Genomic DNA, 13672 nt, shown 5'->3' with positions numbered 1-13672 from the left:
TGTAATATCCAGCTGTGTATGAATAGCACAGTGATAGCAGAGCCAAAAAAAAAAATGTTGCAGCACTTACCACACAGCATGGCATGGCTGCTTTACATCCCTGTGCATTCAAGGCCTCTGTTATTGAGTGTCTATATAATAAGAGAAATGTTGAAAAGCACACCTTGGGCTGTTATTGTGAGGCACTGACATTTACAGCTGATGTCTTCCTCAGCTGGTATGACAAACACATCCTGAGCTGGTTATGTGGACGTAGTGTGCTGTCAATAGAAGGAGAGTTATGCAGTAGAAGGAGACATCCATACCAGCAAGAAAAATGGAAAAGAAAAATACAAGGTTGACCACAGGAGTTTTATTGTATTGTAAAAGTGTCAGAATGTATTTGCATAGATTTCTCCATCACACTGTGCTTTCAAAACAGACTTTTGGTGATATTTTTCAAGGGTAATATTTAGAAACACAACTGCTGTCATCACATATCACATTGCAGCAAGCATTAGTAAACCAGCAAAGGTGAGTCTCAGACTTAAAACTTAGGGTAAACTTTACTAAAGAATAGGGATTATAAGTCTCTACATAGAGATATCTAAATGGGTGGTGCCATTTTTACACCAAGGAAAAAAAATAATTAACTGAAAGTGGTTTTAACTAAAACTTATAAAGCAATCTGGGATCTATCTATCTATCTATCTATCTATCTATCTATCTATCTATCTATCTATCGCATTAACAGTAACCAAAATTTTGTTGTTGGATAATTATGTTTAATATGATTAAAGCTGATGATGACATGCTAAAGTTTACTTGAACTAGATTTACAACCTTTTTTAATGTAATGACCCCTGTGTACGCTCAACTCAAGACTACATACATGTTTAAGGCCACAGGTCATAATCAGGTATTCAGCTCTGATCAGGTTGTGCTCCTTTAATATGAAAATATGCAAACTGTTGAGACAAAGTTATAAAAGGAGGAGTTTATTATTGCATTTAATGAAAGTTTAATTGAGAGATTAATTGAAAGGATAAAAAACTAAACTGAAAAAATCTAACTAGAAACACTGTCTGCTTAGATTTTTATTTACAATAGTAATTTTCAGTAATAAACTACCCACTGAGCATTTTTTGGTCTAAAAGGCATCTAAAAGAGGTCTAAATGTTCCTTAGACGTCAAGTCTAAAATTGGTCTACCAGAAGTCTAAAAGTGAAAGTTTTTTAGAGGTCTAAATGTAGACTAGATGTCTATTAGACATCTAATGAATGTCTTCATTTAGACTCTCAGATGTTTACGCCACATACAATAGACGTCTAAATTTAGATGCTTAAATTTTAGATATTTATCTTACGTTCATGTTTATACCAAATATAAACCCAGGTATGGACTTAGACGTTCATTAGATGTCTATAAGAGGTGTGGTCTAAATTTAGATATCTAAAAATCTTTCATTTTTAGACCTCTATTATACCATTTTTAGACTCCAACGTGTGTATATGTATATGTATATATATATGTATATATATGTATATGTATATGTATATATATGTATGTATATATATGTATATGTATATATATGTATGTATATGTATATATATGTATTATATGTATATATATGTATATGTATAAGTATATATATGTATGTATATATATATATATATATATATATATATATATATATATATATATATATATATATATATATATATATACTACTTAACTCCTTAAAAAAAGAAAAAAAAAAAAAAAAAAAAACCACCCAGCGTAGATGGCCTCGTGCTTTGGGTTGTGCTCCATGAGGTTTGTCCTTGTGCAGGTGGCCCAGGTTCAAATCCAGCCTGTGGTCTCTTTCCTTCATGTCACCTCCCACGCTTGCCCTGTTTCCTGCTTTATTCACTGTCCTCTCTACTATCCAAAAATAGCTAAAAAAAAAAAAAAAACTCCCCCTTTCAAAATAATACAGTCTGCAGACATATCTGGTGTATTTCAGTCATTTAGTCTTTGCTGTGTGAACCTAGCCAAAAGTTGTGGCTAATATTTAACGCATGTTTTCTAAAGGAAAGTTCTGTTTACTGGACGTTTTGTTTACCCTGCAAAACCTTGACTAAATAGAAGAAAGGACTGGAAGTTTCTGCTTGTTGCTTGTGTTGTCCAAAAGTCATTCAGTATCATATGACCGTGAAGAGCAGGCTGTCACTGTCAAGAGCGTAAAATGAGGGAATGCTGTTTTTGAATAATGACTCTAGGAGGCAGAGGAAGGAACAACGTATACAGAAGAAGCAAGAGAGAGGAGGTGGGCTTGTACAGGTCTTTTTGCCCAGCAGAGATACTTCAGTGTGTGTGTCAAACCGGCTCAGTGGGCACAGTGGAGCAGTGTTTTCAGGTGCAGCTTCTTGGCCTTCAGCGTGATCTTGGGGATCCTGTGATTGTAGGAGCTGATCCCTGCCTCAGGTTGAGTTCTCAGCCTGTCAGCATGTGATTTCTCACTCGCTCGGCCTGGATAACTAGGTGTGACTGGAAGCTGCCATGCATCACTTTTTTTCTGACACATTTAAAGACAAAATCTGTGCTCTGACAACTTCAGCAGTCATGAACACAATGAGCCCCGCACACAGACCTGCTTCCCTCTCAGACACAGGGTGTTTGAGTGGATTAGAGAAGATGACAGATAAAGTGGCTTCTTTTGGACTGTTTGTTCTTTTGGAACAATGTTTTTTTTTTTTAGCCCTGAACACGCCTGTTGCCAAGGTAACACAGCCATATTCTGAAGCCAAGGTTGAAGGATGTAGCCAACAAAGAGATGATGATGATTGGCACAGTGTGTGTGACGTAAGGTGAATAAAAAAATGAGCGCTTCGGCTTTCTCTCTTTGATCCTCTCGCTCCTCTTTGCTTTCTAATTCCTTAATTCCTGTCTGGGCTGTGTGTCGCAGTCTGAGCCGCTTCCCTCTCTTCTCTACGAGCTCGCTCTGCCTCTTGTCGCATTGAATCCACCCCGTCTGACTCTGCGCGCGCGTGTGTGTGTGTCTCTGTTTCTGCTCTTCAGCTTCCGCTCTTATATTTGCTGCAGTGCTTTGATTCCAGCCGGAACGCTTTAAGCTCTCAGTGGCAACGAGAGGTCACCCTTTCAGACACACACACACACACACAGGAACACACACACACACACACACATATACTCCTGTTAAAAGAAACAGCAAATTGCAGCGGCTGCGTGTGTACATGTGTGTTTGTGCCCTCTCTGACACCTGAGGCTAAAGCAGCGCTGCGGAGCCGTGTTAATACTTAATGAGGAGTCTCATCGCACGTATACAAACACCAAACATTAACTGTGTTTCTCTCCTGTCAGGAGCTGGAGCATCAAAAGGGCTTGACAGAGATTGACACGAGAGGGTTGATGGGAAATGATCCATGTCCTTTTCTGCTGCTGCTGGCCCTCATTTGATGCATTCATTGTAAATGGCATTGTCAGTATGATCTCACGCAGCATTGATCTGTCGGCTTTATTGATGTGTGATAGTTAAGTCATCACTCGTAAGGTTGCCCATGGCTCATGGCTTGTGTAGCTGAGTCTCTGAGCTCACTCGGCTTGCTGTTTCCTGCCTCTTGCCACTTAACTTGGTTCTGCTGCTTCTCCTCAAACTCTTGAGGCACCTGCCCTAACGAATTATGAGATCATCACATCAGGAAATTGAGCAGAGCCAAATGTAGGTGTTACACAGCACGCCGTCAGGAAAGTTTGTGCGCAGACATGAAGGGTGGGAGGCTTCACGGCTCTGCAAGCCCCTGGCTGCTGGTTCTCAGACAGGTGGAAAATTGTCCCCACGAGCAATCTTTGATCAGGAAGTAATGGAAAAGGGATGGAGACTGCAGCGGACCACACCTGCCAGAGGAGTGCTCAAAATCCTGTAATGAAAGTGTTTGATGCTGCGGTTTGACCTTCCTTTCCTGCCATGATTATCACTTTTTATCTCTGCTTTTTACACATCTGATTGCAGCATGGGTGCTTTTTAGCATCCACTCCCTGGCTTCTTTTTAGTGATTAAAATCTATCAGTTTGATATCTAAAGGACTCTTCACAGCGAGCCCAGGAAAGGCAGCAAATGGGCAGCGTCTGTGTCTGACTGGATCAGATCCTGGTTGGGTTGATTGACAGGCGGCTTAAAAAGCTGACAGATCCGTCCATCCCGTCCGTCTGAGACACTGTGCAGCCCCGTCCTCCACACTATTCTCTCTTTATTCAGGGAGGAGGATTACAGAAAAGAAAGCAGCAAAGCAAGCACTGAAGGGATTAGCGAGAAGCAGCAAAGGGATTAGAAGGGGAAAGTTGCACCTCAACAGAGCAGCGGACCCCTGTGGCCCATGTAAGAGACTCATGTTCGGGTTAGGGAGTGTGCTCCTCGGCCAGCTGCAGCACAGCTCAGCCACAGTTTTCTCAGAGCCGCCCAGACTTCATAACTCCCCCAAATGTGTATTTGCTGCTCATTTGTACAGTAGCAAAGCAGACAAAGGGATAAAGGAAGAACAAGACACAGTGGGGGTGTGAACTTTGGTACTCATTTAAAGATTAGACGTGGGACTTATCAAACAGTTCCAGTCCGGGCTCACAATGAGAAACTTAGTTTGTGGCCTCGTGACCCAGGGAAATGAAAATGTTTGCTTCCCAGTGATGTGGAGACCCCATCAGCGCAGGCCCTGACACACTTTGAAGCACAGCATCATTTGAAAGAGGCTGGAGCTACAGAGGAGTTGGAGTTAGATGTTGTAGAGGACAGATAACGGCTCGCTGTTTTTTTTTTTTTTTACTGTGATCTCAACATGACTTTAATATGACAGGAAGTATTCATGTTAAAAATTACCATATTCCAGATACTGTGTCCTGCCAAAGCGCTGTGGAGGTTTCCAGTCACTGCTTCACCAGCCTTCATCATCACACACGAGCCCATTGAGACCACATTCATGGATTTGGAGTCTAGGAGTCCTGTTAAGGTGGGTTTTGATGCAAGTGCTGAGCTAAATATATTTGATGTTGTAGTTTTACCTTAAAGTAATTGACATATTTAAGTTAAACCAACAAATGCTCATCAAAATGCGTATAATTGACTGTGTTCATCGCTGTTAGACTCAAAAAAAATCCTGAAATTTCACTCAAAATTAATTTATAGTTGTGTTTTAAATAGTGGGTTTAGCATGTTTGCATGTCTGTATAATAGTTATACATGTAACCAGAGAAATGCAGGTAATAGAAATTCTCATTCACTCCCAAAGTTGGAAAGTTTCCAGATGTTTGCTCATTTTCTTGGATGACATCTGCTGTTTTTTTTTAGTTTATTAGTTTTGTGAACATGCCCATGTACGATGGCGTATTAGGGCCACTAAAGAAATTAAATAAATAAATACATTTTTGAGAAAAAAAAATCTCCAAATTTTTGAGCCTCTCAAGTTGAATTTAAAGATGTAAAGATGTGGTTGAATACGACTAGAAACTCAAAAATGTGCAAGTTCATAAAGTGGAAAATTTATGACTTAATAAACTAGTTAATTTAGAGATGCAGATGTGATAAGCTGAAAAAAGCTAAAGTTGAATAAAGAAAAAAAAATGTAAAATTGAAGCTTGTTTTGTGGCAGATATGGGAGATATCAGATGTTTTCATGTGTCTTTCTATGATCTATTTGTTCATCTGTGATCTACTAAGAAGTCTGAGTGGACTGTAAACTAATCGATTGCTCTGGTCTCTGCTGCAGAAGCGCAAGATCCCCTGTTTCCTTTTTTTCATTCCTTCTATTAAATTCTCCTGAGGAGGGAAGTTCAACGACTCGCTCTTTCTTTCATGTCCCGTTGAACTACATACTTCATCTGCATAGCTTGGGGACGTCACCATCTATATCCCTGCATCTGCCCGCTGTGTCAAACTTCCCGTTGGATAAATGCAAACACCTCCTCAAGTTCAGTGTGCTGCTTTCTTCTGAACAGCCCCATGGCACGACAACGTCTTTTCAGAGACTGACTGCTTATAAGAATCCGATGACTCTGGGCTCAAACCAGTAGTATCTCCTTATTGCTGAGACCAACTCAAAGTACAATCTGACGAGGCTGTCCATCTTGCAGTGAAGTACATAACAACCTACACATTCAAAGCCACATATAAATCTTTGATTCAACTGGTCTTTTAAGTTGTAAAATTGCAACAATATATACTAGTAAGTTTTTGAGTTCAATAAGTCGTAAACTTGTGACTTCACAAACTCGAAAATTTTTAGTTTTTATCTTAAAAATTTTGAGTTTACTATTTTTGAAAATTTGTTTTTAACTACTTTGAGTGGCCCTAATACGCCGTTGTACCTATGAGTTTGTTAAACATCCTTTATTTTTTCCTCACTTGGAAGGAAATTCTGATAAATAATCTCTACTTTTCATTTCAAAGTCAAGGTTAAACTTGAACCACAACATAAAAAGTTACTGTAGAAGATAGTGTAGAATAGAAGGTAACACGGCACAAACATCCTTCATGGAAGCAAAAACACATTACGTTTAACGCTGAAGTGATGCAAAAGAAATGCTGAGAGAAGTTGATTCATCTTTCACACAAGCTTCAGTTGAGCTGCCATGAGTTTGCTTGAGTTACCAAATTAATTCAAAGCACACAGAAAGATTCACAAATGTACTTCATTCATTCCACACACAAATATGTATCTTTCTAGTTTCTAGTATTTATTTATTTTTTGAACTGCCCTTTTGAACCCTGAATGACAAAAATGTTGTACAGATGCAACACTCAAGTGATCCAATTAAAACATACCCTCATATCAATGGTATTGTGGTTAGCTAAATAGAAAAAAGACAGCGGGTTGGCTACAGACATTTACCTGCTGAATAAAAAAGTTTTTTTTTAATCCAGCCACGTCAAAGAAGTCTCAAAACTCCACAGATAATAAGCCTAACACCATTTTTCTCTGTCATTTTTCAAAGTTTTCATAACGAAAAAAACACAATTTTATTATTTACTATTTTTAATACCTTTATATATATATATATATATATATATATATATATATATATATATATATATATATATATATATATATATATATATATATATATATAAAATCTACATTTTCATTTTTAACTTATTTATTTAATTTGATTTTTTTTTCACTCTGGCAATCATGTTATAAAGCTCATTTAATAAGAATTTAGATGTTTACAATGTTGAGGGCAATTATTTGTATTTAAATGAGAAATGAGTTTGTGTATCTTGGTTATAGAAGGACATAAATGAATCCATTTGTGAATACTGAGACTGATCTAACTCCATGTCAACTGAGAAAAGTAGCAGAAAAAACGAATGCAACTTTTGCCTGCATGAAACTGTCGCAGCTATTTTTACTTTCAGACACATTGTATAAGTTGTCACAATAACAATAATTAAAACAGTCATTAATTTGGGGATTGAAAAGGTGTTCTTGCTCTTGTTAGTCCTTCAGGATACACAAAGTGTTGCACATGTTGAAATAGAAGCAGTTTGTTCAGGGTAAGGGCTCCACACGGTGTCTTTAACAGGAGCAGGCTCTGTCATTAGGCCGCTCAGCAGCCTGTAATGTGTAACAAAAACTGATTACTGACACCCAGATACCAAACCAAACAGCCAAGCCTTATTTTTCAAAGCCAGTCTTAATTTGTGTTTGTTATTTATTGTCATTGACTTTGAAGTTTCATCCCACTTGTTCACAATGATCCAATTTTGTCTTTTCCACGTGGGAACAGAATATTCTGTTTTTGTAGATCAGGCCTTCTTTTAAAAGGATCATTATTGCTGCATACATTTTCATCTGAGAGACAAATTATTTGACCACATGACGCCACCAGGGGCCTCATTAAGACTAAATTTGGACTCTTTTGTTGTTGTAACCGCGTGTTAAATGCACACCAATCATTGATGGCCTGCATCCTGCACACAGCGTGACAGCATGTGAAAGCCACAGGAAGCCTTTAAGAGACGTGTGCTTGAAGGTAATACTTCACTTGACTGGTGTTCTGTGCGCAAAGACAAAAAAGAATCAGTTATTTTTGTATGAAAAGAATTAATGTGACGGGTGTGTAAAGATTTATCTTGAACATTTTCTGGTTCAGCTCTTGGAAAGTTTCAGCTTTGTCGCGACAAGGTGCTCTGTGACATTTGCTGTCTTCATTGAAAGTTTAACATTCAAGGATTCTGCAGTCGAGAAAACAGGAGGGAGTGATTTGTGGAAATGCCCTTGAAAGCCTCCTTGAGAAAGTTATTTTAAATTCAGGTTTTACTTGAATAAAATTCACTCTCAAGTAAATTCAGTGAGATAGATTTCTTTACAATTAAAGAAACAAACTAATCAAGGTCATAGCAGGCACGTTGTTATCTTCCACTTCTCTATTCACATATGCAAATTTGATTATGTTGTTATTAATCAAACCTGTCACTCAAGTCAGCCAACAAGTGGGTCAGAACATCCTCCGTGCTCCACGTTTGCCCCTGTGATTTCATCTGATGACAATTAGGTATCAAGCTTTTCTTTCATCTCCTCCATAGCAACATCTCCCTTTCCCAAACACACTCAGTCAACCCAGTTTCCAAAGTGGAGACAAGCTGAAAAACGCATAGGTTAGTGCTACTTCACTCAATCCATATGAGCCAGAAAATGTCAACACCTGCCTGCTGTCTGCGTGATCAATCCAACCAGCCCATCATGCAGCCCGCGGTGGAAGCGGCTGCTGATCGATAACGCCAGCAGCGTGACGGGCTTGATTGATTCAGTGTGGTTAATCAGTACTTAATCAGATCTTTAGAGCTGGTTTGCAGACAGCGTGGTGTCAGGGTAGATCCACATCCAGCCACACGGGGATTAGTTGTTTGGGAAAGCTCCAAACAGAGAGAATCCTTCTTTGCATCTAAAGACAGACAATATGCTGCTTTTGGTACAGGGAGTATGAAGAACATAGGAGAAAGTTAAAGGACAAGATGAGAAGTGTGGGGATTCTAGGATTTGAACTGAAGGATATACTTGGTGAAGATGGTGGAGCTACAATAAAGATAGTGGTGGAGTTCCTAAAGAGCATTGGGATATATGGCAGATTATAAGAAATTTCACTGTTTGTTTCATTTAATTATTATTATTATTTAGTTGTTTATCTATTTAGATTATTTTGGTTATTTAGTTGTTTATTCATCTATTTATTTTGAAAATGTATACATACACACATATATATATATATATATATATATATATATATATATATATATATATATATATATATATATATATATATATATATATATATATATATATATATATATGTATTATCAGTGGCGATTTCTCTAAGACTGCTAGGGAAGCTCAGCTTCCCCTAAAATGTCCCCCAAAAAAGTGTTGATATGTTCTGCTGTGTGAACATTTCATTGACAAAATATGAGCTAGAATTCCTTCGTCTTTTGTTCAGAATCCGCTCCTATCACAGGTAACTGGCTCAACCTCCTTCTTATTCATCCTCGCAGTGTCTCAACGCTTTAACACAGTCGGACGCTGAGCGTCTTCTGACTTCAGCGGGGCAGCGTAGAGTGGGTTGTTCCATTGTGGAAACTGGACGGTCATTGGATAAGCGCTGGGCTTTGTCCCGCCCATTGGACTCTCAGCGTCTCTGGGGGTCTATGAGGCAGTAGGCTGGCCTGGACGCTGAGCTTCTGCATGATGATTGGATGATCTGTCTGAGGCTGAATCCCTTTTTGATCGACAGTGAAATGAGCCAGTCAGTGATCTTGAAGTATAACCCTCCACAGGAGCATCTTCTGAGTTCTACACTTGTTCTGGAGGCTTTATCGATCCCCAGCAAGTTTACTTTTCTTAAAAACAACGAGCGTTGTGTTTAAAGATCTTCTCTCTTTTCACCAATAAGCAGCTACAGCTACAGCTATATATATATATATATATATATATATATATATATATATATATGTATGTATATATATATATATATATATGTATGTATATATATATATATATATATATATATATATATATATATATATATATATATATATATATATATATATATATATATATATATATATATTTTTTTTTTAATTTATTTACTGAGGTCAAGGAATTGACAGGTAGGGTTATTGGAGCCTGGCCCACACCCGGGCCAGAAGGTGGCAGCCTGTTTAAAAGTGGCCAACCGCCGTTAAACACCAAGAAGAAGAAGAAGCGCATTTTGCTTTAGAGACGACTAAATAACCGTGCTTATGAAAAATAACACAAAGATTGTGTAGCTTTAACAATCCATGGTTATACATAATGTAGAGTTATTGATCAGGGAAAGTCTTGACTCATTCAAGTCTTCCACTTCAGCTTTTATTACTCAAACCACAGTTTATTTTGAGGGAGCTGATTTGATAGTTTATAATAAAACACAGCACTCAAGCTCCACAGATGTTATACATATTTATCACACCGCAGCCAGCGTCCAACTGATCAGTCTTCATAGTGAGTCCTCTTCAGAGAGGATAATGAAAGCATCAGATAACAGGAACAGTTCTTAAGATCGTTTAACAAAAGTCTGGCCTTTATTGATTTTATATTGCTCCTTCACCCTGCGGTGTCAGGGGTCTGGTGTAAAATATGCACCCACACCAACACATGACAGATTCAGTTAGTCAACTTTATTTATAAGCACAGACAGAGCAGGAACAATTAATCGCATTGCTTGATACTATTTGCTTCCCTTTTTGTGCGCTCCAGCTCACAGTTGATCCTAGCACTAAAGCATGATTAGAGCCTTGAGTAAATGTAAACTATTTCAGTAGATTAGCAGAGTTGACATGTAAATGTAGACTTAACAAAGAGTTATCTAGACAGAAGAAAAGTCAGCCAGACTTTGCAATGTAAATCCCTCAATTCTGGTGGTGAAATAAGACAAAGAAAGAGTGGCATGACAGGCTCAGTCAATGATATGCAAGAGGAAGAAAACAGAAAATGTCAGCGACTATTTTCATACTCCGAAAAAAAAAACCAGTCTATTGTTTGATAGCATGAGCTGCAGAATAAGGTCAAAGTAATACATCCCCCTTTCTGGGACAAATAACATTTTTCAGCTGTTTTTTTATCCAATTTATTTTTCCACAGACACTGAACAGTTATACATTTTTCCAAAGCACTGCTGTTAGAATCACCGCTGGCGAAGACATGGAGAAATACTGCATCACTTTATAATATGCATGGTTTGATGCCATCATGTGCAAATTTGCACCTTTAGGAGAAAGGAGAGGGGACTGGAGAGGAAAACATAATAATAAAAAAAAAAGGTGGTTGGATGGATGGATGGATAGATGGAGCAGGGGAAGAAGATAATCCAGGAGAGGGGGTTTGAGATTTACATGGAAGAATTCTTACATCAGTGCAGAGCTCAAAAGGTCATGAGACAAAAACTGCAGGAAGGAATTTGGTCAAGTGTAAGCTGATGCTTCAAACATGTTGTAAACTAGTGTAAAGTCAGTTTTGGATCAATGTCCCTTTGCATGCTTTACTGTCGTACCAGCAGACTGTGACACCTTCCCATCAGACTTTGCTCTGCTGTCTACTTTCACTGGTCAGGGTGTTGAACATTCAGTAAGGCAGCTGCTGACAGTAAAGCTCAGCTGAGTTAAAACAAAAGCAGATCTTGAAGCTTTTTCAGTATTTAGCCACATTGCCTGGCTGTTTCAGATTTTTTTAGACAGTGTTAGCATGGAGACATGCGTGGCGTGTGTGGTTGGTTTTGATCCATGCTGCACTCGAAGGCTGGGAGTGTTTGCATGAACAGTTTGCATGGCTGCATGTGTGTATGAATAATTCAATTTTTTTTACTTTTTTTTTTTGGGCTTTAGAGGTGCAACATTATAGCGCCTGGCTAACTGTCTCAGAATTTGCTTGCACACACACACTCCCAGTCGTTTAGGCTCATTTATGCAAAATCACGCACACACATTTGAAATATAAAGCCGAGTGCTGCTACCGGGAGTCTCCAGAGTCTCTTATTAGTCCGGCTAATTTCACATCATTTGACAGAGAATTAATTCATAAATTAATCAGCTGAGCCTCAGAAAATAACACCACATGCCCCCATTACACCACCATGTAATCCCATTTACACCTAGCACTAAAATCCCCGTGCAGACAGAGGACCAAGCACCCAGATCTGTGCCTGGTGCTGAAAAGACAGACTAGCGCTGCTCTCCTGACAACTTTCCAACACCGCACTTTGAAAGGTGACATTAAAAAAGCATTTTATAATTTGCAACTGGTACATCAGATAAAAGTGGGCCGCCCTACAGCAAGCTTTGGATTAAGAGAGCTGCATTTAAACTAAGTGTAACAGAGATACTCTTTAAAAACACATCTTTAATCCCCTTCTCTGGGCGTTTCCAACATGGCCTACAGCTTCATTTCAACAATTTCTCTTCAGGGAGCGTAAGCTTTGGGATTATAAAGGCAGGTGTGAATGAAAAACATTTGAACACCAGAACAGACCTTTCAAAAAATAAACCATCTCTTGTTACTGATACAGTAAGAGAAAACATTTTCATTTTGGTGCAACCCGGACATTTCTGGCAGGCGTCCCAATCAACCCAAAATGGTGCTACTTGCTTTGTTGTGCTTCATCTTTTTGTGGAAATATCTTAATAAAACAAATATAATCCGGGTGGGTATGTTGTGAATTTATTTTTTCCATCCTGATCTGATCACTGTGATTTAAAGAAAAAAAAAGTGATCCCTAGTCAAACCAGTGACGCCTTCTGAGAGCCCTCTGTGACTTCTGTCAGACTGATCATGTATTGCTAAGGCAGGCAAAGAAATGAAAAGAAGTTTCTGCAAGAAAGAACCCAACACATTCAGTGAAACACCTGTAAATGAATTCTCCTGTCTAACCTCCATGTTTACAAAGACAATATAAAGTTTCAACTACTCATTTGAATATATTAGGCAACATCAACAGCATAGAAATAGAAATTGTGGCGTTATATTGCGAGTAAATGTTAGAGCCCTGTTAGTGTTGTACAGGATTAGCTCATTTTCTAGTACATCACATTAAGACTAAGTGGCTGAAAATGGAATGAACCACAGATCAGAAATAATGTTTTTCTAACTATCTTCAGGACATTTAAAGACGCACTGAATGAACCAGCTTTAACCTCATTGTCACACCTACAGTTTATAATGTTCACAAGATGGTTAAATGGAGCTTCATTAGTCGAACACTTCTATAATTCCTATCAGATTAATCATTTACTCTGGATTTTGATATCATCTGCTCTTCATTTTGTGTCCTCAGTGTAATCAAACACTGAGTACAAACCAGAGCAAAATTTCCACACAGCACTGCCACAGCTGAGATTCACCTTTAAGAAAGAGATTCCTGATTTTCAACCCCCCTGTTCCTCCACCGCAACGTGTCCAGAATCAGATTGTCACTACTACTCCTCATTACCCGCCCTCCCTCTGCCCCCTCTGGCTCTACTCCTCGATTTCCAGGATCAGGTCGTCTCCCTCCAGGGAGGCGTCAGTCGCCACATGGACTGCCTTAACGGTTCCAGACAAAGGAGAGTTGACCACCGTCTCCATCTTCATGGCTGAGAGGACACACAGGGGCTGACCCTTCTCCACCTGTCATG

At 38.7% G+C, this 13672-nt stretch overlaps 1 protein-coding gene across 2 annotated transcripts in view; it reads right to left on the bottom strand.

The window, feature by feature from the left end:
* Nucleotides 1-12759: 12759 nt before the first annotated feature.
* The window catches only part of pcxb (pyruvate carboxylase b), a 472827-nt gene continuing 471914 nt past the window's right edge, over nt 12760-13672 (bottom strand). For both annotated transcript variants that reach the window (XM_074699298.1, XM_074699299.1), the window contains exon 27: nt 12760-13664. In XM_074699298.1, the coding sequence (XP_074555399.1) occupies nt 13515-13664 (150 nt within the window). In that variant the 3' untranslated portion in view covers nt 12760-13514. The remainder of the gene's footprint in view (nt 13665-13672) is intronic.

The sequence above is a fragment of the Halichoeres trimaculatus genome, unplaced genomic scaffold (genome assembly GCF_033239565.1).
Source record: "Halichoeres trimaculatus isolate MK-OKI-2021-1 unplaced genomic scaffold, fHalTri1.1 fHalTri1_scaffold_22, whole genome shotgun sequence".
NCBI lineage: Eukaryota > Metazoa > Chordata > Actinopteri > Labriformes > Labridae > Halichoeres > Halichoeres trimaculatus.
The sequence above is the reverse complement of the archived record's forward strand: the minus strand, read 5'-3'. Positions and strand labels throughout refer to the sequence as shown.